This window comes from Falco cherrug, chromosome 1 (genome assembly GCF_023634085.1).
Source record: "Falco cherrug isolate bFalChe1 chromosome 1, bFalChe1.pri, whole genome shotgun sequence".
Lineage (NCBI taxonomy): Eukaryota > Metazoa > Chordata > Aves > Falconiformes > Falconidae > Falco > Falco cherrug.
In genome coordinates, this window is record NC_073697.1 from 42,638,605 (window position 1) to 42,661,734 (window position 23,130).

The window sequence follows — 23,130 nt, forward strand, 5'->3', positions numbered from 1 at the left end:
TCATGGATCTTACAGCAACTGACAAGTGAGCTGTACTTAAAAATCCTCAGAAATCCTGTCCCATGGACACGGTCAAAACTTTAGTCTTTCTGAGGTGCACTGGCTCCTTGTTGTACGGACATCCAGTTACAGGTAGCACATTAACAAAAATATAATTCCAGTGTCATGCTTCATATCTTCAGTAACATGATGTAAGTGAATGTGTACTAATTACAATGTGAAGCCATCTGGTTAATTTTAAGCTTTCTGGTTTACGTGGCTTCTTTGCTCCTAGACTTTCATTTCAACACTCAGTATGAAGAGAAAAAGAGGTTAAACTGTTGCATTTTGTATACAGGGAACAATTCATGTAGTATACACCAGTCTGTAAAAACTGTAAATGCTATTTTTTTTTATTTTAAACAGTTTTCTTAGTTTACAAAAGATCAATAATTTGTACCTTTTTACACTCTCAGATTCCTGAATATTGACAGATCTTCAAAGGGAGTATTAGCATATGAAATATTAAGATTGACTGTCCTGAAGGTTTTTAAGACACGATAAAGCTAAAATGTCAAGTCTGTTAGACAGCCCCTCTTAACAATTTCGGCAGAGGAACGCGTCAGAAACCACCAGCAAAGCACAGCAACCCCCCGGTGCCACTGTCTGCCTGCACGCTGTTATTTGGTTTCACACTGTTTAAATCCCCAAGGAAAATCACACCTCGCATTCCCTCGCTGGCTGCTGGTGACAGGAACAAGATCCATACTCATTAATGATCACCAGGGCTCCCTCAATGTGGTTGGGTTTGTAATCAACGTAATACTCCTGGGCTGACATGGCAGCCATTTGATGCATGGTCTGTTTTTGCTTCTGCTTCCTGCGCTGTGTTACGAAGCACTGTCTTAGATGCCTTAAGCTGGCTGGAAAGCACTTCCAGGAGACATACAAGACCAAAACCACAATGAGGAAGGAAAAAATCAGTGCCATGGTCCCCGTCACCACCTTGTGTATCTGAACGGCGTTCTCCGAGTTCTCGCCGGGCATGGTCACGGTGATGGCATATGTGGTTGGGTCCCCTTCGCTGTCCTGCACGTCATACGTGGCGGTGGCAGAGCCGTAGCTGAACGTTTGGTCACTGTTGTTCGTTACCGGGGAGAGGGTGTTGACACCGGTTGTGTCTGCCACGTCTTCGCACAAGTGGAAAGCGTACACGGCATCCAGAACATCCTCGCCCTGCGCGTACTCGGGGGTGGCACAGAGCAGGTTGCTGTCGTAGCGACCCTTGAAGTTGCTCAGCCAGGAGGCCAGGGCGCAAACGTTACGGCTGCAATCCCAGGCATTGGCAGAGAGGCTGATGCTAGTGAGGGACTTCCAGGAGTCGAGGACTCGGGAGTCGATGTAGGTCAGCCGGTTGGAGTCCAGCTGCAGGGATTTGAGGTGAGGTACACTTTCGAAAACGTGAGGTTCGATGTATTCGATTTCATTGCCAGAGAGATCCATTTTTTCAAGTTGCCATATCCAGTCCAAAGTGTTTACTACGATGGTAACTTTATTCCTTCGCAAGCAGAGGGAGTGCAGGGAGATGAGCCTGGGAAAATGGGCTAAATTCACTTTCACCAAGTCATTGTGCTCGAGGTGCAGCTCAGTGAGTTTGAACAAGCCTGCAAAAGAGTTTCGAGCCAGGCTCTTTAACTGATTGTATCCTATGTCTAGAAACTTCAGGCTGCGACAGTCCTGAAAAATTCTCACTGGCACGAACTTGATGGCGTTCGACCGCATGTGCAAAGTTGTCAGTTTTCTCAGCCCGTGAAACAGGTCAGGCTCCAAAGACTGTAGGTTGTTGTATGATAAATCCACACTGCGCAAGTTTGGCATGGGTCGGAAAGTGGTGTTGGGCAGTTGGGTTATTTTGTTGGAACTCAGGGTGAGCTCTTTAACTCGCCGCAATTTTTGAAAGGCATTCCCCTCCACTGAGCAAATGTGATTGTGATCCAGATAGAGCCACGTGAGCTGCATTAACCCTGTGAACTGTCCATCATGCAGCTCTGAAAGGCTGTTGTACCGCAGAGACAAGCCCATCATGCCCGACAGGTTGCGAGGCATCTCTGTAAGATTCAGTGATTCACAGTACAAAAGCCTGCCCTCACACCGACATAGCTGTGGACACCCACTATTCACGGCTGGAAGCATTTTAGAAAAGATACCCAGCGTACACAATATCAACCCCGGGGGCTTCCTCAGCAGCCAGTTTAAACAGAGACCAATAAGAAGGAAATCCATTAGCAAGAATATTTCCAAATAGGCTTGAGAATGTCCATTGAATCTTTTCAAAGTCTACATCATATTTTATTTAAGGGGAAAAAAAGAAAACAGAAAACAAAACAAAGCCAGGAAACCAAAGCAAAACAGCAAACGGAACAAACACAGAGGCAAATATTTCACTTTACAGCATGCAGGAGCTGTGCAGCATTAAAGTTCACAGAGATTCAAAGGTAAAATGATAGTGATTTTGTTCATGTTAAATGCTGCAGCAAAGGAAAAAAAAAAATCTTTCTTCATGAAAGAATTTAATTAAAAAGTGTCTTACCCACCCTTTTCCAGAGAGTGACAACCTCCATTCAGTTGCTTCCTTTGTGTTTGGACTAATTATATGCAGAGCTAAAAAAGACCCCTCTGTGCTACAGATTCAGTCCCTTTCAATGTTGTGCAAGGCTGGCAAGCTCACAATGTCTCACTTCGCTTCTGCTCAAAGAGCGAAAGGCTTGTCCAGCTAGCTTTTTAGCTGACTCCTAGGACCTGCAAGTTTCAGAACTATGTACATGAGCTTGATCTTCTCCTTCTCCCTCTGTCCTTTTCTCTGCAGTTAACACTGTGGCGTGAAAAAAACTCCAAACTCTTTACTAACGACTCCACAGGATTTGTCAATCTGTTTAATGTCCATCATTTGCAACGACCATTGACCGGCACAACCTTTACTCCATAGAGAGATTACCATTCATTCACTGACCGGCTAAGGGTAGCTTTATTTCCCATTCTTTGTTCGCTTTGCTTGTTAGGTGATGCTTAGAGCAGAGAGAGACAGCAAGAATCCCTTCCCTTCAGTTGAGCAGTATGTTGCTAGAGCATGCAGAGGCACCTAGTGTTCACTGAGTGTCGTAAGCTGCTCATGATTGTACGCCTGCACTGTGCATCTCAGACATGGGCAGATTGAAAAGGGGTGGGCATAAAACCAACATTTGAGCGAACCAGGAAAGTAATATATGCTCTTTGATGAAATGGAAAATACTTTAAGCCTATCTCGCCATTTCTCAAACAGGCACGCACACACAGCCGCACAAATCATCAAGAGCGAGGCAGTGCTAAGTAGGAAGCTTGAGAATTAGGATTCTTTTTTTTTTCTTTTTTTTTTTCTGCTTTTGTTTAAAGTCTGAATTTATAAGCTATTAGCCGGGAGAGGGAGATACTTGATTTCTTGGTTTGGGAAGGAATATGTAAACCAGTATCTTTGGATTGCTTTTTCTCTCTAAATCTGATGATGAGATTTGCATTTCGGAGTCTTGGGGTCGGGGTCTCGGTGGTGGGGAGGGGGGGGGGGGGAATGTGTTTTTCTTCTGACATTGTCTAAATAGAGCATGATTTGAAATTCTGTGCATTCTTTCTCATAGAAATGCAGCCAGAGCTCTGCAAATAGGAATGTCTGGTTTCATATAAGCTTTAATTACATTTGGTCTTTTTCCATCCTGCATATTTTGTGTGTGTTCAGCACGTGCCTTTCCTAAAGGCTTTTTTTTTTATTGTTGGTTTTTTGTTTTTTGGGTTTTTTTTGCAGTGTACACTATGGCACACAAAATTATAATTCTTGCAGCATAAAGATTGCTTTGCTTTTGGAAAAAGATCAATGCATAGGTTACTCTGAACATGTCGGCAGCATGCAAAGAAAGGGTTTAATACCCAATCAGTAAATAAGTTTTGCAGCTTGTGCTGGTTTTTGGTCCGTGTACCAACAAAATCCTTGCCTGATCTTTTGCAGCCCTCATTTTCTATGGGAAATGCATAGACAATGGATGTTCTCTGTGATTTTTACTGAATGAAAAATATATGATACTTCTGTCAGGAAAATGCTGGCTGTCTTTTCCTATTATGAAATAGAGTCTAAAGCCTGTGTGCTGGTGAATGCAATCAAAGCTGACAGCTCCCAATTCTGCATGAATTCTCTATGAAGAAGTTTCACATGGAAATACAATCATTGCAGAAGATTTTGCTAATTTTAAGTTGATGTCAGTTATGAGATGCTAGATGCAGAGCAAAACCATTACCTTTGCTTTCTTTTTCACAATCATGTTAATTAAAAAAAAAAATATCTTTCTGAAGGATTTGTTGCAGAGCTGTGAAATCCTAGAGCTGTTCGTTGTAGCGGAGTGTGGCTGGCTGCTGCGAGTGTGTGCTGGTAGAGATCAAGAAATGCAGTAATTTGGTGCAGTAAAAGTTGCTTTACAGGAGTCCTGGAAAACTTAAGCTCTCGTGCATAAAAATGTGGGAAGGACATGAATTGCAAATGTATTTGCCAAAAGAAGTGTTAAATAAATTACAAATATAAAACACTTTGCGGTGTCAGAACCTGGGGATCAATGTGCTTTTATGCTCCCAATTCAGTTTATTTACATTTTTCTGTTGTTCACAGCCCTTGCATTTCAGTGGTTTCAAAGCAAAAATGTGATGCTTTAATAGTATGTGAACCTTTTCTACGTTTTAGCATTTGAGTAGGAAAGCCGAATGTGGTTTTCCTCTCCCAAGATCATACTGTTTTATTCAAAGCAGACTGTTTATGCAAGTGTCCACTGGTTGCAGTACACCTTAATTCTGTTTCTCAGTACACAAAAGCAGGCAGGAGAGCAATGACAGAACCAAGAGAAAGAGCATTGAAGCAGAAGAGTCTACATAAACCTTCTCCAAGAATGTATTCCAGATTGCATTTCTGACTATTTTCATGCAATTAGCAGGGGGAGGGGGAAATTAAAAAGGTGTCTCGAACTTTATATATACCAAAAAAAGCTTCAAAGCAATAAGGTTCTATTCCTTAAAAGACTGCAACCCTATGAGTCTTCATGGGGGAGGTCTTAATGCCTTCTCCCATATCACTGTTTGGGGAGAATTCTGCAACAGTAGCCCTAAAAAATTCAGCTATGTCTTCAAGGAAAACTGTCATTTTCTGCAAATCAGATGATGATAGTGATCACTTAGTTACCATCTAAATGCTATGTATAAGGTGAAGAATTCCTCTAGTAGAGATGAAACTCCTTGATACATCAGTGTGAAGAGCTGAATACTTTTTTTCACTGCTGCTTCTTGCTGTCACCTGGGATACAGCTTGGATCCTAACCAATCTGCCTATTCCCACACTGGCATATAATCTATTATCATTTGGTTTCCAGAGGCAGAAATAAGAGTAGACAGTAGCAAACCTATATAGCATCAGCTGGGAGACTGACAACTAGAATTAGGGACCCAGATTTAATGGCCCTAAGCACACTGCCTTGAAGCTCTGACAGAGGTCTATTGCATGAGGCACTCTGCTCTTATTTGTCCAAAAGTTGTTTGTAAAAAAGAATCCAGGTAGCCTTAAAATGAGACACTTGAGGCTGTGATGCTGAGGCAGAGGCAGTGACCAAATTCAATAACTGTGGCACATGGATCTGAAAAGACTAACTGGGGTGAATATATGTCTTAGCCCTGAAATATCTTGGGGAAGTTTGGTTTTCTTCTATGTTCTTTAAATGTACTTCTTTTGCAATAAAACTCGGAATCCACTTTGAACATTATTGTAGTGCAAAGGGCTTAATTTCCACTGTCTGAGCTGTTATCACAGCCAAACTGTTAAGTTTACACATTTTCTGAAGTTTCAAAGCCTCTGGCAAATCTCTATAAATTAATGGATTTAAATTAGCTTTATTAAATGTGCTATTATAAAACATTTTAAGAAGCGCAAACTAAGTTTGTGTGTATTTAAGGGAGATTGATTAAATCAATGTAAAGTAGGTTATAGAGGAACAACATGAGTAAAATTTTAGAAAGTTTAGCCGGGAAGCTCTTTCTTGTAGTCATGACAAGCGTAATTCACTGACAACACCCTGCAGTGATTGTCAAAATTGTTCAGGTTGAAAAAGGAAAACATTTTGCAATGTATTGAGTCTACACATTTTTAATATTGTGTTCAGATTAACATCACATATCATTTAAGTAGCCTCAGAATCGTTTCCTTCTTACTGAATCCTTGTATTGAGTGGCATTACTGTTTGTGCCTAGATATTTAACCTGCCTGAGTTTGCTATCCACTCCAGATGGGGTTGGGACAGAGTGAGTAAGATCAGAGTCTGGCCACTATTGTCTAACTATGCATATATACATCTTTTAATATATTAACCAGCAAAATACAAAAGGACAGAACAGTAAATTAAATACTGAGTAGATTTCTTCCTTGTATTTTCTGAGTGGTTTCTATCGGTATAAGAAGAAGTGGGACTTTTAGCGGTGACTTTAATTTCCTTTCAGGAATGGACAGACTCAAACCTTGGCCTTACATGGTAGTCTTTAATTTTCAAGGGCACTGAACCATGGCATTTTGTATAAAGGAAACATTTAAAAACAGAAAAGGGAAGAAAAAGATGTGAGTCAAAGTAAAGCAAATTAAATCTGTTATTTCTCTGGTATTTATATCTCAGTCATCCCTGACATTTGGCTGGATGTTCCTTCTGTGTAGGATTTAGGGTTTCAGCTGATAAGAAGTCCATCACCTATATAACGTGTCTTTTAGTAAATATAAAAATGTACTATATTATGCAAGCTTTGGACCAAGATATTCCTGGTGACTCCAGATGTCAAAGTGATAACTACCATTAATTTCTTTTAGTGCAGAACGGAAACATTGGATTTGTTACTACCTTTAAATAATAGATATTCTTGTTTAAATCACCTTATTGTTTCTGACAATGTGATAAACGCTTTTCTCTCTCATAGCAGTCATTCCGTTCTCATCAGCAGCCACATTCAATAGCAGGTAGTCATGTATAGCTCTATAAAGTCACTCACAGAAGAGACCTATCTGCAGAATTGTCAGTGCTGTGTGGAAATGTCAATTTTTAGGAAAATATATCAGTGGTTAGATGAAGTGTCTCTCTTCTCTGTTTATTACTGGTAGACTACTTGAATAAGCTAAAGAATTACTGACTCTCTTAAGTATCTGTGAAATTGCCTATGGATTTCTGGACATGCTGTCAAAACTGTAGGCAGTGTTATTGGTTGTGAATGTCCAGGTATAAAGGAAAAATGATAACAAGTAAAAACTATCTTTTTCTGATTAATCAACACATTGCTGAAGGTCATGTAGCATCCTGGTTAAGCAAAGACTGGTGTGTTACAGTCAAGTTACCAGGTTGTTGGAACTCCCGGGTTTTAGGGAAACTGGAAATTTAAAACTTGGTTTTCAATTAACTCTTGCTGATTTGTCTCTCTCAAAATGTCTTGGGAAGTCTTGGAGGAAGTATGTGTAGAGTGCAATGATTAACAGTTGTAAAGGATTTAGTTAGTCATATTTAATTGTAAATCAATTAGTTCCACCTTCAGAAATGCAAAGCTAGACACTTCAGAAAGGTTTGTCTCAAGACCTTCCCAAGCATTCCTGGAGGTGCCAGGGAATGAACTGTAATTGATTTCCAATTAGCTTAAGAATAAAGAGGGTCAGAGCTTATCTATACACTTTTATGCTCTTCTACTGTTGATAGTTCATCTGTAAGGATTTTTTATTATTAATAATATTGTGCTAAATTCTTTTATTTGTGTTTTAAGGCTCCTTTTTACTGAAAGGATTCGGTCCTTACATGGAGGTAGCTAATCTAAGATGACTGGTGATGCCACTGCATCTCTTGTTGGTTGGTTGGTTTATCTGGGTGTATTTACTCAGGTTCATCAAGCTTGGGAGAGGTTGGATGATGGTTCAACCATGACTACACTGCAGAGTGACAGAACAGCAGGGTTAGCTAGGATTGTGAAAACCTCCCCTGTAGCCAAACCAGTTATGGCCATAAACCCATCATGTATCCATTACTTATTGACAACTCGTGTCCTTCCCCAAAATAACTTGTGTTGCTCAGAAAGCTGTCAAGTCCCACCTGGGGATGCAGGTATAACCATGCCAGCAAACTCTTGCTGTAGGGAGGTCATCCGTGTTACATTGGGATAGCCTTCCTGATGCAAAACAGTTCACACTTTTTATCAATGACGTGACTTTAGTGGCAGTAAACACTTTTTAGCCTTTCAAGGCACAGGAAGTAAAGAGAATTGAGAGGAATTTATTAAATCAATTATTAAAAGCTAGGATGAACAAGTTAAAAGCTGTTCCTGGCAGTCTCCTGGAAAGTCTTTTTACAAATGGATGAACAACCCTTGGAAAATTTTCCCTGAGCAGAAAATCTGTTCTTTTCAGTATTAAACAATTTGTCGTTCTTAATCCCTTTCCTTTGCTCCTTTCCAAATGTATTTTAAAGCACAGTCAGAAAAGACAACAAACCTTATGCTCGCCTTTGTAGATATATTATTTCAGAACATATAGGTTGGTGGTAAAGTCAGGGCTAAACTAGTATTTTGAAATGGAATAAAGACTTACTGAGTTCTCTTCCATCACAGAGGGTACCATTTGACCTAACTCTGAAGGGGTTGTTTTACAGGGAAGTTCTGCTTTTCGATAATGTTACCTGGAAATAATATAATCTGAAATGTTCTCAGATCCTACTCCTGGATTTACTGAAGACCTGAACAATATGAGCTAGGTTGTGTAGGCATAGAAATAGATGTGGGACTGTAGCAGAGCGTCTATAGAAAACAGGCAATTAGATCTTTGGCAGACTGTATTATTTTCAGTTAGATGTGCGTCTTGGTATATTTTGGTAGATAGAGAAGGCAGGATTTTTACGTTTCTGTCCTTCTGTTCTGATGATATTCATAATCTGAAGGGAAAACTCAGGATAAAATGTTCAAAATCCTGGTTGCTTGTGTATTGCATCTTATTGGGAGATTAGAGGGAATCTGAATCATAAGCTCATACGCAGAAGTAATAATGCAGAAACCAGGCTGAGGACTCAGATTTCTGATAGAAGTCATTGTGATTTTTGCAAACTTAAAGCGACGGTTTGTTGACTACCTGAAATATTTATGACTTCATTACGTATTATTTGCAACTGATGTAATGTCTAAGAGAAATAACCACAGGTCAGGAGTCTCAGAAGGACACGTTTAAAGGCATAACAAAAGATAGTCATACCATCTAAAAGAAAGAGAATAACCTGACCTTTTTTTAAAAAAAACAAACAACAACAACGACAAAAAAAACCAAAACACACACCAAAAAACCAAAAAACAAGACCCACTTAAAAATACTGGGGCAATATTGAATGGTTGCATATGGTGTGGGTGGTTTGTGTGTGGTGTATGTGTAATCATAGAAACCCAGCCCTGCTCAATAGCTGATTTAATTTTGTGGGATCCAATGGCAGCCTTTGAAATGTGCCTTTCTGACTCTTTTTCAGTTTTATTTCAATATATTTATATGTCTGTGCTAAAGACTTTTTATGTCTTATAAGGAAGAAATGTACAGTGTAATCAAAACGTTGTGTTGCTCCTTTACTCTCAATAAATGTATGGAAAGGTATAGTAAATTCTGGTAACGTATCCAAAGATCCTGAATTTAGCTGCAGAGCTATAGAAAGCATATGTGAACCACATTCTCAACAGATGTACAATAATATGCATGTAAATTACCCTCACATTATATATGGTTTTAAAGGTGAAACAGTAGATTTGGGGGGCAAATAGTAACAAAGCTGTAGGGTTTACTTCAGATACATTTCAGAATCATATTTCCTCTCCTACTGCTCTAATTTTGAATCTTTAATGTTCATGTAAAATGAAGAGCTTATTGTTTCCTAAGACTCAATTTATGTTGTAAATGAGTGGAAAGATGCATAATCAACTTGAAAAGACAGGAAAAGATCAGCCTGTTTCTCAAGATACAGAACATTTTACTGTGTGTTTTGAATTCTAGAGACAATTTTTAAAGAACACTTGGCTTCTGCTCTTTTTTTTTTTTGTAGTGCAAATTAATTATAATTTGACAAGAGTGTGCTTGATTTTCTTCTTCAGATTTGGTATAGAGCCAAGCTTTATTAGTTAAAGCCTCTAAATCAAAATCAAAGGTCAGGATCTGTGAAATGCCTGTGGCTCAAGATATATTGTAGTTCTTTCCCCATTATTCAGAGATTTTTGTCTATGAAAAGGTGTTTATGCGTTTAAGTGGGTGCTGTATGTTTCATGCGTGGCTGTGGAAGAATAACCATTCTTCATGATTACATCAGTAACGTTCCTAAAAGCAGTCCTAAAAATGGGGGAAATCATTGGTGTGAAACTCCAGAACTATGAAACTTCTCTGTGGTCTATAAGTGCGGGCTGTGGGTTCACGCCCAACACAGCATGTTGTCAGGGTTCATGTTCCACAGCATGTCGTACAGCAGTTCTTCTTCTCCTGCCAGCCCTGTGGATGATGGGCAGAGAAGCTGCTCCCAAATTTCTCCCAGCATCATCCCTCAGCCCCCAGAATCCCTACTGGCATCGCCTTGGCCGTTGCTGGATGGGGCCCATTTGGGGAATGGGCAGGTAGGGGACAAAAGGTGGTTAGGGAAGCAGTGATAGTGATTGCCAGGTATGCCCACAGAGATCAGAAGGGGAGTGAGAATGGCAAATAGGCATTGTTTCTGTACTTAAAAACTTGATTGAGCAGTGCCTGAGCAGAGGCATTAAAGATACCTAGCTATTAAAAACAAACAAACAAACAAAAAACCAAAAAATTCCTGGAAGCAATACTATGTGTCCTCATCCTTGCTTTGCTTATTCTAATTGTATATTGGGTTTTTGCTTGTTCTATGTCCTTGTTCTTCCTACACCTAGGGTTTTCTTTTCTGTTTTCAGCTCTTAATTTCAGGGATTGTCTCTTCCTATGTCCCTGCATAATGCCCAGCATGGACTATCTTTTGCTGTGTCCTAATGACTATGATAATAGTCAACACAGCTTGGGTGTTCGAGGCAATAATTGTTGGACAAGAATAAATGAATTACAATGCTCCCAGATACATCATCTATACAGCTGAGGTTTGCTCACGATGTCTTTCTGCAGCCTTTTTTGCTAGCTGAGGTTGGACTATACCCTGACATTAGGTCAGCAGAGGTCACTTCTAGCTATTTTCATGGCCATGAGGGCCATGAAGGCAGTGGGCATTAGAAGACATTGAAAATGTAGTGGGAAAATGCTTCCCTAGTGCCAGAGGGATGAAATGGAAGGTATTTGCTTCTTTACCTTCTGCCCAATGAAAATGATATTGACAGCAGTTATAAAAGCATTTATCAAGGGGGGGGGGGGAACCCAAACCAACACCCAAACCAACCCCAACCCCAACAACCCCACCCCCCTCCCCCCCCACCCCCACCACCTTTGATACCTACTGCTTTTTCTTCGTCCTCAGTCTGACAGCCCACGGAGCCTCTTGGATGCATCTGCAGCACTGCAAAGTAATGCTGACCTTGGGATACTTCCCTGAAACACAGTCAGCTCTGAGTCTTTTGAGATGTGTTCTCTGACTTTCTGGATTTTCTGGCACCGTTGTATCCATTAAAGACTGATTAGATTTAAGAAATCCAAAAGACCAAACAATACTTTCATATTTCTTTATTTATGTCTAATAATATTGCCAGTAATATTCCAGTATATGAATTCCAGGATACTCTATACCTAACCTGATGCATGAAAAACGGGGACAGTATACTATTTCTTTCAGAGGCAGAAAAAAAACCAGTTTACTTATTGATTGGATCTTGCTGTATTGCCTAGAGATGAGGGTAAAAAGTGAATTAGCTGCTTTCAAGGACTATTAAAGAAATACATATTTTTTCATAATACTTGATTAATTGCTTACAGTACTTGTTTTACTTAAAACTGCAATTTAAGATTGCCCTCTAGTCAAAAGAAAAATGTGATAAAAATGTGACTTGAAACCAGGCAGAAAGTTTTCTAAAGCCCTTTGGGATTAATTCCAGTAATTACTCAATCGGACATTTCCCAGAGAAACAACCCTTTATGTATGAACTCCATTAATCATAATAACGTAGTTCACATGTCAGATACTTCTGTCCAGTCACTTCATACTTTACATTTGTAAAAGACTAATAAAAATCTTCACTAAATATGAGAAAATATTAAACTGCTTTCAAAAAATTCCAGTGTACGTGTATAGATTTTAAATCGGTTTTGGTCCTGTGAGGTGGGATGTGCTTATGTCCACAGATACACTGAAATTCCAGGCTGTAGCTGTCATCGAAATCATGTCTCCTGCTAATTCTGTATAATTTCATTCACAGAACCTTAAGGATGTTCCTGCTATCTTTTCTCCTCTGAACTGCCTGGAGAGGTCTGGTTTGTCTGTCCAGTTGTAAACATTTTATTAATTTGCTTATGTCAATAATTGGTCTTTTATAAGACCTGTATGTAGGAAATAAAAATTCTACTTTAGATCATCTACAAACATAAGAGTGAATTCTTTTTTCTTGCATATGAATTATTACACATTATTGGAACTTCACAGTGAATGTGGAGTAATTGGCTTTGATGATAAGCAACTCTAAGAAGGTTTTTGTTATGTTTGTCAGTGTTTCATCAGCTGAAGATACTCTGTAATATTATCCTGTGTTAAAAAGTGGTGGTTAAATGCTCATATTTGAAGAATTTACCATGCTTTCCTTTTCAGATTCTGGCATGGTTTTGTTCTTTTGAAGCTGAAAAGTGAAATTATCTGTGTTCTGATGAGAAGTGATAAATATAATCTTTTGCTGAATGTAGATAAAAGATGTAGGCAAATGAGCTGGTTTTAGCATAGCCTCCTCGTGCATGTTCTGACTTCTCAAAAGCTGAGTGGGGAAATAGTGCCTTGTCTTTGGAGATGTACTTGATTTTTTATTTTATTTTATTTTATTTTATTTTGGTTTATTTTATGTCATTATGGAGCAATAGGCAACGTACATAGACTGTGATGACTGACGCTTTCCGTTCAGGATTTTTGCATGTCAGTTGTCATTCTTTGCACACTCCAGTAGATGGCAACTCCAGTCTTCTTGACATTTATTCTCCATTCAGACTAGTAATATTTTCTGTGTCCACCCCCCCCCCCCCATCTATACAAATGGCTACGAGTTTCACAGAATATTGATTCAATCTTACTTTTATTGAAATCACCACATAGTATCTGAGCCGAACTCAGACAGTACCAAAAAGAAAAAAAATAAAGAGGCCTGTAAGCACCAATCCTCCTGGATCATAAAGCACATCTTGATTCCCCCATAACTTTTAAAAATATTTTAGGAGTTTTCATAAAAAGGATTAGTACCCAAAACTTCTTTTTATGTGAAATAAGTGAATGGGTTGGCTGCAAAGATAGCATACTGGCTCTAAGTTTGATGGTTTGACTGTAAAGCATATAGTCTGTACCTCCCTGTCGTTAATGTTCAAGTGTTTATTTTTGCGACGCACAGTAAATACTTGATCGGACTTTTTAAAAGTTGCAAATGATATTTCTTTGTCAACTTGATAATGATGTACGTAGGTACGCCTCGTGTGGGGTTAAGGCATTGTATGATACATGAGAATATTCTGAGGTTCCCCCTCTTGCTGCTGTACTCGGCCTGCTCTCTTCCTGCTTTTATTCTGTCCTACCAACTCTATTACCAAAGCATCAGTGCAGAGGAGTCTGTTTCTCCATTTTCCTCTGCTGACTTTCACAACTTAAATACTTGCCTGTAGAATGTGAACACATAAAACAAAGCATCTCTCTGTGAATGAATGCCAGACATCAACAACAGGCACAAAAGATTGTGCTTGCTCTTCCTGGGATGGAGGCTAACGATAATAACAGTCACACAGAGCATCCTTTCTCTCTCTCCCTGCATCCAGACTGTAGTTTAATTTTCAAATCACTTCCACTGTGTGAAGCAAGGTTTTATTTTGTGGTTGATGGTTAAAAAGGGGTGCAGTGAGGGGCAGTTAATGTTTATTTTCATTTTTTTTTTAATAAATACAGATCTAAATTCAGAAGAGTGCATGCTGCTTCTCAGGCTGTGTTGTGATTGTTTACCTCCTTCATCCTTAGAGAGTTTTCAGTAACTGCGTAAGAAACTTTTGAACTGCCACTGTCTGTAACAGCAGTGATGCAGTTTGATACTAGGTCTTACCTATACAGATACAAACATTTATTGTTTAAAATAAACTGCAAAAAGTTCTAAAGCAGAGCAATGTTTAAGGCCAGATTTAGATGTTCATGCTTTTATTGGTTTAGTAAAAACCTTGATTTTCAACCCAGACTGGATCAGTCTATGGACATTTTTACTTCACAGAAACAGTATTAAAATAAATTATGCTCATATAGGACAAGTGGAATATTCGTCCATTTAAGCCTGACTGATTTTTATGTAACAAATTAGTGAGCAAGGTAATTAAATCTCTTTTGGGTGCCTGTTTCATCTCTGGAAAGGATCCCAAGAACCTCAGAAAACTGACTTTTGGTTTATATATAGGTCCTGGGTCTATTGCAGCTAAGTGGCTTGTTTCTCATTATCTCATTTAGTGCTACAGAAACTACTCCACCAGAGTCTTTATTAAAACTTGCTTAAGGCTAGCATTTTCCCTTGGGTCAATAATGACTTTAGAGGAATGGATGTAGAAGCTAGATTTGTTCTAGCTACTGGAATGAATTATTTCTCATTGAGGCCCTGAGGCTAGTATTTCAAATTCGCCACCAGGCACTTCATCAAAAATTCTATTCCAGTATTGAAAAGACCTTCTGCTCCTATTACTAAATGCAGAGCCTACATTTGAAGATCTCCCCCCCCCCCCCCCAAACTATACACCTATACATTTCTTTCTGCTGAAAACCCATCAAATCACCACCTGCCTGAATGAAGATGTGGTTTAGAAATGTATCCTGAAGACCTCATGCATAGGGGACATGGTTGCCCATTATTTCCAGTTAAAATATGGAACACACGCAAAGCATCAAGCTAACTTCTGCAATGCTCTTACTGGTAAAAGCCATTAAAATCCTACAGCTCATTTTCCTGGTGTGAGCATGGTATTTATGAGAGGGGTAGTGTGGAAATACCATTTCTTCCTGCAAGTCCTCGCTCATAAGTAATCCAAACAACATCAGCATTGCTTATTGTTGCGTATCATAGAATCACAGGATGGTTTGGGCTGGAAGGGACCTTTAAAGGCCATCTAGTCCAACCCCCTGCAATAAGCAGGGACATCTTCAACCAGATCAGGTTGCTCAGAGCCCTGTCCAGCCTGGCCTTGCATGTTTTCAGGGATGGGGCATCTATAACTTCTCTGGGCAGCCTGTGCCAGTGTTTCACCACCCTGTCCTCGTTTTGGCTCACTCCCACCTGTATGGACCAGTATCTCAGCTATAAGGGGTAACCAGTCCTCTACTCAAGAGAGAGGTGGGTACTCACCATGGGTCACCCTGTGGTTTTACCTGCATGAACACAGAAAGGACGTGAGGAAGTGGGATGGAAAATCTACCTCGACCCTACAGGCAGCGGTATGTGAGTTGCAAGGAAAAACAATCCCAAAGGACTATCTTGGTTTAACCCCAGCCAGCAACTGGGCAACAGACAGCTGTGTGCTCACTCCTCCTGCCCCTGCGGTGGGATGGGGAAGAGAACTGGGAAAAATAAACCTCATGGGGTGAGATAAAGACAGTTTAATAGGACAGCAAGGGAAGAGAAAATAATAATAGTAATAGTAGTAATAGAATATACAAAAGAAATGATGCACAACACAATTGTTCACCACCCGCTGACTGATGCCCAGCCCAGCCCTGAGCAGCGATCGCTGCCCCCCAGCCAACTTCCCCCAGTTTCTATACTGAGCGTGGTGCCATATAGCCGGGAACATCCCCTAGGTCACCTGGGTTCAGCTGTCCTGGCTGTTCCCCCTCCCGTCGTCCTGTGCCTCCCAGCCTCCTCACTGGCAGGGCAGCACAAGCAGCTGAAAAGTCCTTGACTTAGCATAAGCACTGCTCAGCAGCAACTGAAACATCAGTGTGTTATGATTATTCTCACACCAAATCCAAAACACAGGGGTGTACCAGCTATTAGGAAGAAAATTAACTGTATCCCAGCCAAAACCAGGACTCACCCTCATCGTAAAAATGTCTTCCTTAAAATTTCTATCCCCTCATATGAGCAAGGCTTTCTGAAACATGCAGTACCTCAATAAGTAATAAATAAATAAATAAATAAATGACATTTTTCTAGTTTGGAAAATCTGCTCATGTTGATGGTAAGATAAAATATTGACTTAGAAAATACTTTGGACTTATGATCCCCAAAACATATCGCTAGCTTTCCCATTACTGGTCTGGCTTTTAAAAGTGATCATGGGAAGTTTACAAAATGTAATAGGACAGAAACATTTGTTCTCTTTCAGTGTTTTTACAGACTGAAGTATCTGTTGAAATTCAGAGGTGTTTGATATTAAAAAGAGATTTGCAATGGATAATAGGCAGACAGGTGTTTGGCTTTTCTTTGTGCTTGTCAAGGACAAAGTCTTCCAGCACATTACTTGGATAGCTCACAAGCACATTCACATTCTCATCTTATTTTTTCTTGCTGACTGGATTTTCCCCGAGTGCTATGTTCAGAGATTTCAAATGCAACATTACCTAAAAGGTGCCAGTAAAATCTGAATCAAATGGTGTATGTTATGATAGATACTGCATTTTAACTGCTATATCTGTAGCCCAATATTAAATATAAATAATTATTTTTATACATACAGTGAAATTTTCCCTATAACCATTTCCACAGTTTATTTCTAGCCCAACAACTGCAGGAATTGAAAAAGAAAAATCCTCTCCTTTTGCTCTATGCCATAAAACACACTCCTTACTTTTCATTACAAAGTAGATTTTTCCAGATGTTTCTATACAAAACAGAATAGACCAGTTTAGCAACTACCTTAGACTGTAAAAAATATTTTTTTCTTTTTTGCAATGTGTTTATTCTGTATTGGAATTTTAGAAAGCTCAGTTTTAGGCAGCATCATAGCAAGGATAATTGAGTAAATTCTGTGTACAGGTAAGTTTTTCCTGACAGTTTATAAGGCTGAAACAACATTTCACATAGTAGGAAGAAAAAAAAACCTTCATATGAAATTTGTAATCCAGGTTTAATCAAAATATCAGGAAATTGAAAAAAAATTTACAGACACAGTGTATAAAGAATCATAGAACCATTTAGGTTGGAGACCTTTAAGAGCATCGAGTGCAACCATAAATCTAACTCGACCAAGTCCACCACTAAACCATGTCCCTATGAACCATTTCTTTTATGTTACATTTAATCCCTAAGAGAAAAAGGCAGAGTTTTAGCCAAGATATGACATCACCTTTTGCATGAACGTTCTCTATTTAGTTTCCACTTTTAACAGTAGTGCTCCAGTACAATAGTGGAGCTTATTTTAGGTGCTTATTATATTTTTATCTTTTAAAAATCTTTTTACTTGAAATCTAAATTAAGTTAGACTTCAGTATTGTTGTTTGGTTTTGGGTTTGGTTGTGGGATTTTTTTAGAATACGGAGAATAGGCAGAATATGAAGAACTTGTGTTCTGATCTAAAGATCTTCAGGAGCTAAATTAGACTGTTACCAAAATCATGGGATGTGGATGTCTGAAGTACCTTTGAAGCTCTGAGTCTCAGTCCTGACAGTATTTTGGAGCCTCCTTGTAAATAATCTTTTATGTGGATGTTCCCATCTAACCCAGTCTTCTTAAAGAAATACAAACTGCTATAAATAAGAGTTTAAAAGTCCCTCTGCTCTTTTTAACGTGATTCTTTCTATTGGTTTTAGCTTGGCAAGTCATTGCAACATAAAACTAGGTTCATAGGAGTGCAATGGATTTAAGAAATCACTTGGTCCACCTTTTTCCTCTAAGGCAGTATCAATTTTGTCATTCCTGACACATCAGCTCCTCCTGTAAACTTCAGAACTGAAGACTTCTCAATGAAATCTATTTCCATGCTTCAGCTTTCAAATTCTGGGAGTTTAACAAGCCCAGTGCATCCAAGCTTTTACTGTTGGTGGAGTTTTTTGCTGATCTGTGGTAGCTGTGTTTGATCTTTTTTGGATCCATTCTAAATGGTCCACATTTTCTTGATATACGGTGCCCAAAAAAAAATCCCATGGTATTTAAGCAGAGACTTTGCTAGTTCAGAGAACAGCATCTCCCTGGCTGCAGTTGGGTCTTTTTTGCCTGGGAATGGTGCTTGCCTTTTCCACAGCTGGGTGACACTGATGACTCATGTTCAGCCTCTGATGCACAAAAGCCCCTGGAACCTTTTTCTGTGTGTTTTCTACATAGCTACTACTTGTTTTGTGTTTTATAGCTGGTTATTCCTGACTGAGTGAACATCTTGCACATGACCCTGTTGGAGAGCATCTCTTCTTCTTTTTTTTTTCTTTTTTTTTCTTTTTTTTTTCTTTTTTTCTTTTTGAGGACGTAAGTGCAATTTTATCAGAATCATTTCGAATTTTTATTCTGCCCTCCAAAGTACTTTCAGTGCTTCTCAGCTTGGTGCCACCTCCAAATTTAATAAGCGTATTCCGTGTTCTATCACCTAGGTCATTAATGACAATATGAAACATTGATGGACCCAAAAAAGACCTTTCTGTATCATTTCCAAGTGAGTCAAAGAACTGCTTTTAGTTAGCAAGCTCATTATATGGCATGGATAATTACATTATATTAATGAAACTGGGTAAAAGAAGGACATACCTGCATCTAACAATGATGACGGAAGAAGAACTCACGTATCCTGAGATTTCCTTTTCTTCTGTCAATTTTTGCCTGAGTTAAAGTTATCTGACTGTGCTTCGTTACCATCTAAGGCTCACAGGCAGGACACAGGAAGAACAAAACAGGTTTTCTCCTTCTCATTCCAGGGCTGAGCTGGGCATTTAGAGTCCTGTAATGAGAAAGAACGAGTGTTTAAGTAATGTCCATAAGCAATGTAAGACATGCTTCATTCCTCTGTCTGCCCAGAAATCCTGTACAAATAAACTCTGTAATTTAAATAAGGAAACTTGCAAGGATTTACAATAAAAGGGATTTTCTTCCCATTTCCTCTGATCCCATGGATACTTACAGAAATGAAGCCTCCATCTTCACTATTTCAACTGGGTAACAGGCCTTCCCGTAGAGCTCAATGATGCTAAGCATTCATTTAAATGCACAAATCTCTTTGTGATGAATTATGTATTTTCTTAACTTTTATTTTAATATGAAACAGGATTCTAAAAAAAATATTTTGCATGTTCTACTGTTGAAATAGATACATCTCATTTCTAGCTGTAAAGTTTCTCTGAGAAGACATACTACATTCATATACCCTGTCTCTACGAGCTTGACATAACATTTGAATTACTGATTACCTGCATTATGTGTGACAGTTCATGGAGCTGGACAGCTATGCCCCTGAGGACTCTCAAAGGCATTAACTATTTCAGAGAAGTCCTGGAATATATTATAACCATTAAATGGCATGTATATTTGCCTGCCTTAAGCTGTAAGACCTCAGTGTTATCCCACTTAGTTGGTGGCCATCATATATGCAGAATATATTCACTGGGAGACGCTTTTACTTTTGGTTTGCTCAGTTGAAATCAAGCTTCTGTTGTTTTTTTAGTACTGTTATTCTCCCGGGAATACACAAAGAATTTTGGTTTGGTTTGTTGGGATGGTTATTTGCAAGCCCACACACAGACAATAAATGACAAGCTGATATGATTTTTTGTTATCTAAACAGCATTTCCATGAAACTTTGGCTCATGTGGAATAATCTATTATATTATTACTTACAATTTATTTGACACCTGTCTGCTACTCTAGACACTTCTAGCTATTTAAAGTATATCTGTAGCTTCCAGTACGATAGTATTTGTGCACTTCCAATGTTTTTCTTTATGTCATTTATCTTCAAAACACCTGTGAAATATTCCTGCTTATAAATAGTGAAGGTAGACAGAGTCTGAACTAACATAGCAAACACCATGCAGGAATCCTATGCTTATGCAAAGTGTTGTGCTTCAGAAGTCATAAACTGGCACCCTGGGCATCCCTCCCTTCTGCAGCTTGTTGCATAAAACACATCATGCTCAGCTTATCCCCACATAGCATTTGATTTCCATGTCTATAAGGTTGTAATACTTTAATGAGGCATGTAAAGAAAAAAGAACAGCTTGTCCAGACCTGGCTTATTCTTTTGTATTTCTCATTCTTTTATTTTTATCTTAGGTTTTGTTTCATGTTAACCTGCCTCTCAGAAGAGGCTGACCATCACACACCGGCTATTTCACTGGCTGTCTCAACACCCAGGCACTTACGTGCCCGATCTCATCAGTCCTTGGTAGACCAGATAAGTCATGCTGTCTTCTAAGCATACATTTCCACCATGGAGTCTGTAAAGGGCTGGCAGCAGGTGGACTCAGAGCTATCTGCTCAATCCTTTTGACATCAGAGGCTTAAAATCTCATAGAAGTATTTTGCTGAATCATGTTACAGTTTTTAAATGCTCTGTATAATATGAAATTTCCCCCAGTGCAGCTTCAAACCTCATGTCCCTTATTAAATGCTATAGGGATTTTTTTTTTTTCCTAATGTGGTAAAATCTATCACCTCTATTACTAAGTATGATTTTCTTCTCATTTATTGTTCCTGCTACTCCTTCCTGTAGGGCATAAGTGATTCCTGCTGCTTGGCTTTGGGGGGTTGCAGCGGGAGGTGGCCACATGCCAACGACCATGCAGGTTTGAGGTGAGGTGGTATTTTTCCTGCATGTAAGCATCACCCATGCAGAAGCATTTGCAGAAGCAATCCCCAAAGCAATCCTGACGCCTATGCCATCTGCATAGCCCTTGAAACAGGTAATGCAGAGTGTGTCTTTTGTAGCACCGCCTTGCTTGACTGGCCTAGGAGAGGGAGGTAAACCAGTTCCTGGATGGCTGTGGAATCTTTCCAGATGCATCATGCCTTGTACTCACTCGCTGTCATGACTTACAGATAACGGAGCAAATCTCTGCACTGTATTTTGTTTGCCTGGACCTGCCTGTGTCACAGACATGGGGAGATCCTTGCTGAGAGGAGTTTTGCCACCACTACCTCCAAAAGGGATGCTTTACCTGGCAGATTAATGTTTATTTTGGGCATGAGCTTCCTCCATTGTGGGTTACGTGTTCCCCTCTCAGTACTTTCTCAAAGCTCCCTTTTCTGTGTCCTGTATATTTGTTCCCAAATCAGGCAACCCCAGAGATGCCCTTGTTTCCGCCCAAAATGGCCTCTCAGAGCTGGACTGGAGAAAACACCTGTAAACTGGCAGTTTTAAGGCAGGAACCACTGACAGCACTTGTAACCCTTTCTCCTCTCCTGTGTATCTCAGACATTCATATGGCCAGGATAAGCCCAAGCCGGTCAAGGTGCCTTGGCTCTTTGTAAGTGGCTGGGTTAACGCGCAGTTTGTAAAGGGAGAGTCAGAAATTGCTGGTGGCTTTGAAAGGCAGGAGAGCAGGGGCTGCACATTTGTGAGGTCGAGATTGTGAGTTATGAGACAGGAGAGAAAATAGAGGCAGAATTGATTCAGAGGGATATAAAGCAGGACATTACTGATATGGAGAAATACAATATTAGACAAATGAAGGGGGAAAAACATGAATTTAAAGGTACTAATATTGCAAAAAAAGTTGCAGGAATTGGATAGGATGGATAGAAAGAATTTAAATTTGGAGATAAAAGTTACCTGGATATACATGTATAGTGATCTACTGTTTGTAGTCTTAGGAGAGAGATATGTCCAGTGTGACTCGTGAACAGGGGCTGGTACCTCAAGATCTGCTGAAACAATCCTGCAGTCTCTTATAAAGTCACAAAGACCGTATCTGTTGGGTTTACTCACAGCAGAGAGGAATATACCATATGGGTGACATAGTTTGACCTGCTTAGCATATGGGGAAAACGGTACAATCCCAATTTGCTGCTGCCTTGGTGTGTTGCCTAGTAATTTGGGATCATTGAGTGTGCAATTTAAATTAAAATCTGTGAACATAAAGATACTCAGTAGCTTTGGAGTAAGGGGGGAAAAAAGAGGGTAGTAACAGTGAGGAAGTCTAATAGGAATTTAAAATTACATTTAAATTAAATTCTTGCCTCTGTTTGTAAATGTGGCAGTATTTAATGTGGTTTTGATCAGTGCAGTATGCTATCCTGATAGCAGCATATAAACACAACTTGTTGACGGTGCTGTCAGTATCAGGTTCCTGGGGGCGGTGGGGGATGCCCCTTTATAACAAGCCCTGGATTTAAGTGGGACAAACGATTTAAATATGGGACCGTGTCTGTAGACACAGAAAGCTGAGCTGAAAGTCCATTTCTGTTCTTCATGGAAAAGCTTCATCGAGCTGATTCAGGGCTTCACTGTGAGTGCCCCAGAGCCGAGGAGAAATTCATACAAGCGTAAAAGGTCATATAATACCCCAAAGAAATTGCTTTAAACTGTGTAATCTATAGGGCGAATAATGAAGATAGAGGGGTTTGGGTTTTTTCTCCCCCTCCAGAAATTTACCCTACATTTCTGCTTTGAACAGATGTCTTTAAAATGTGTGTGGGAAATTTCCAGGAAAGTCTCATACGCTTGAATTTTATTATGTTTCTGAAGTGTGGTAATGATTTGAGAGATGACTGATGCTATTATTTTGTTTCATTTTCAACATCTTGTGTTTCATTTCTTTTTATTATGTTTGCACAAATACAAATAGCTGTAATACTAATCACTGTACTAAATTGCTGAAAAAAAGAATATACAGAATTTCAATTTTTTGAAATATTTTCCTAGGCTTCTGAAATATTACTATACAATTTTTGTTTCCTTCCCAGATTTAATTGATATTCATGTCTATCTATGAGGGCAGTCATACTAGTCATTCAACGACATCCAAGTCCACCTTTCAA

The 23,130-nt window shown here is 39.3% G+C and overlaps 2 protein-coding genes across 3 annotated transcripts in view; one reads left to right on the plus strand and one right to left on the minus strand.

The window, feature by feature from the left end:
• CTNNA2 (catenin alpha 2) overlaps positions 1 to 23,130 on the plus strand; it is a 515,013-nt gene that overhangs the window by 349,724 nt on the left and 142,159 nt on the right. The window lies entirely within an intron of this gene.
• On the minus strand, positions 372 to 3,165 carry LRRTM1 (leucine rich repeat transmembrane neuronal 1). The gene has a single exon (XM_005442643.4). The coding sequence runs from the start codon at positions 2,260 to 2,262 to the stop codon at positions 697 to 699; it is 1,566 nt and encodes a 521-aa protein (XP_005442700.1). The 5' UTR covers positions 2,263 to 3,165; the 3' UTR covers positions 372 to 696.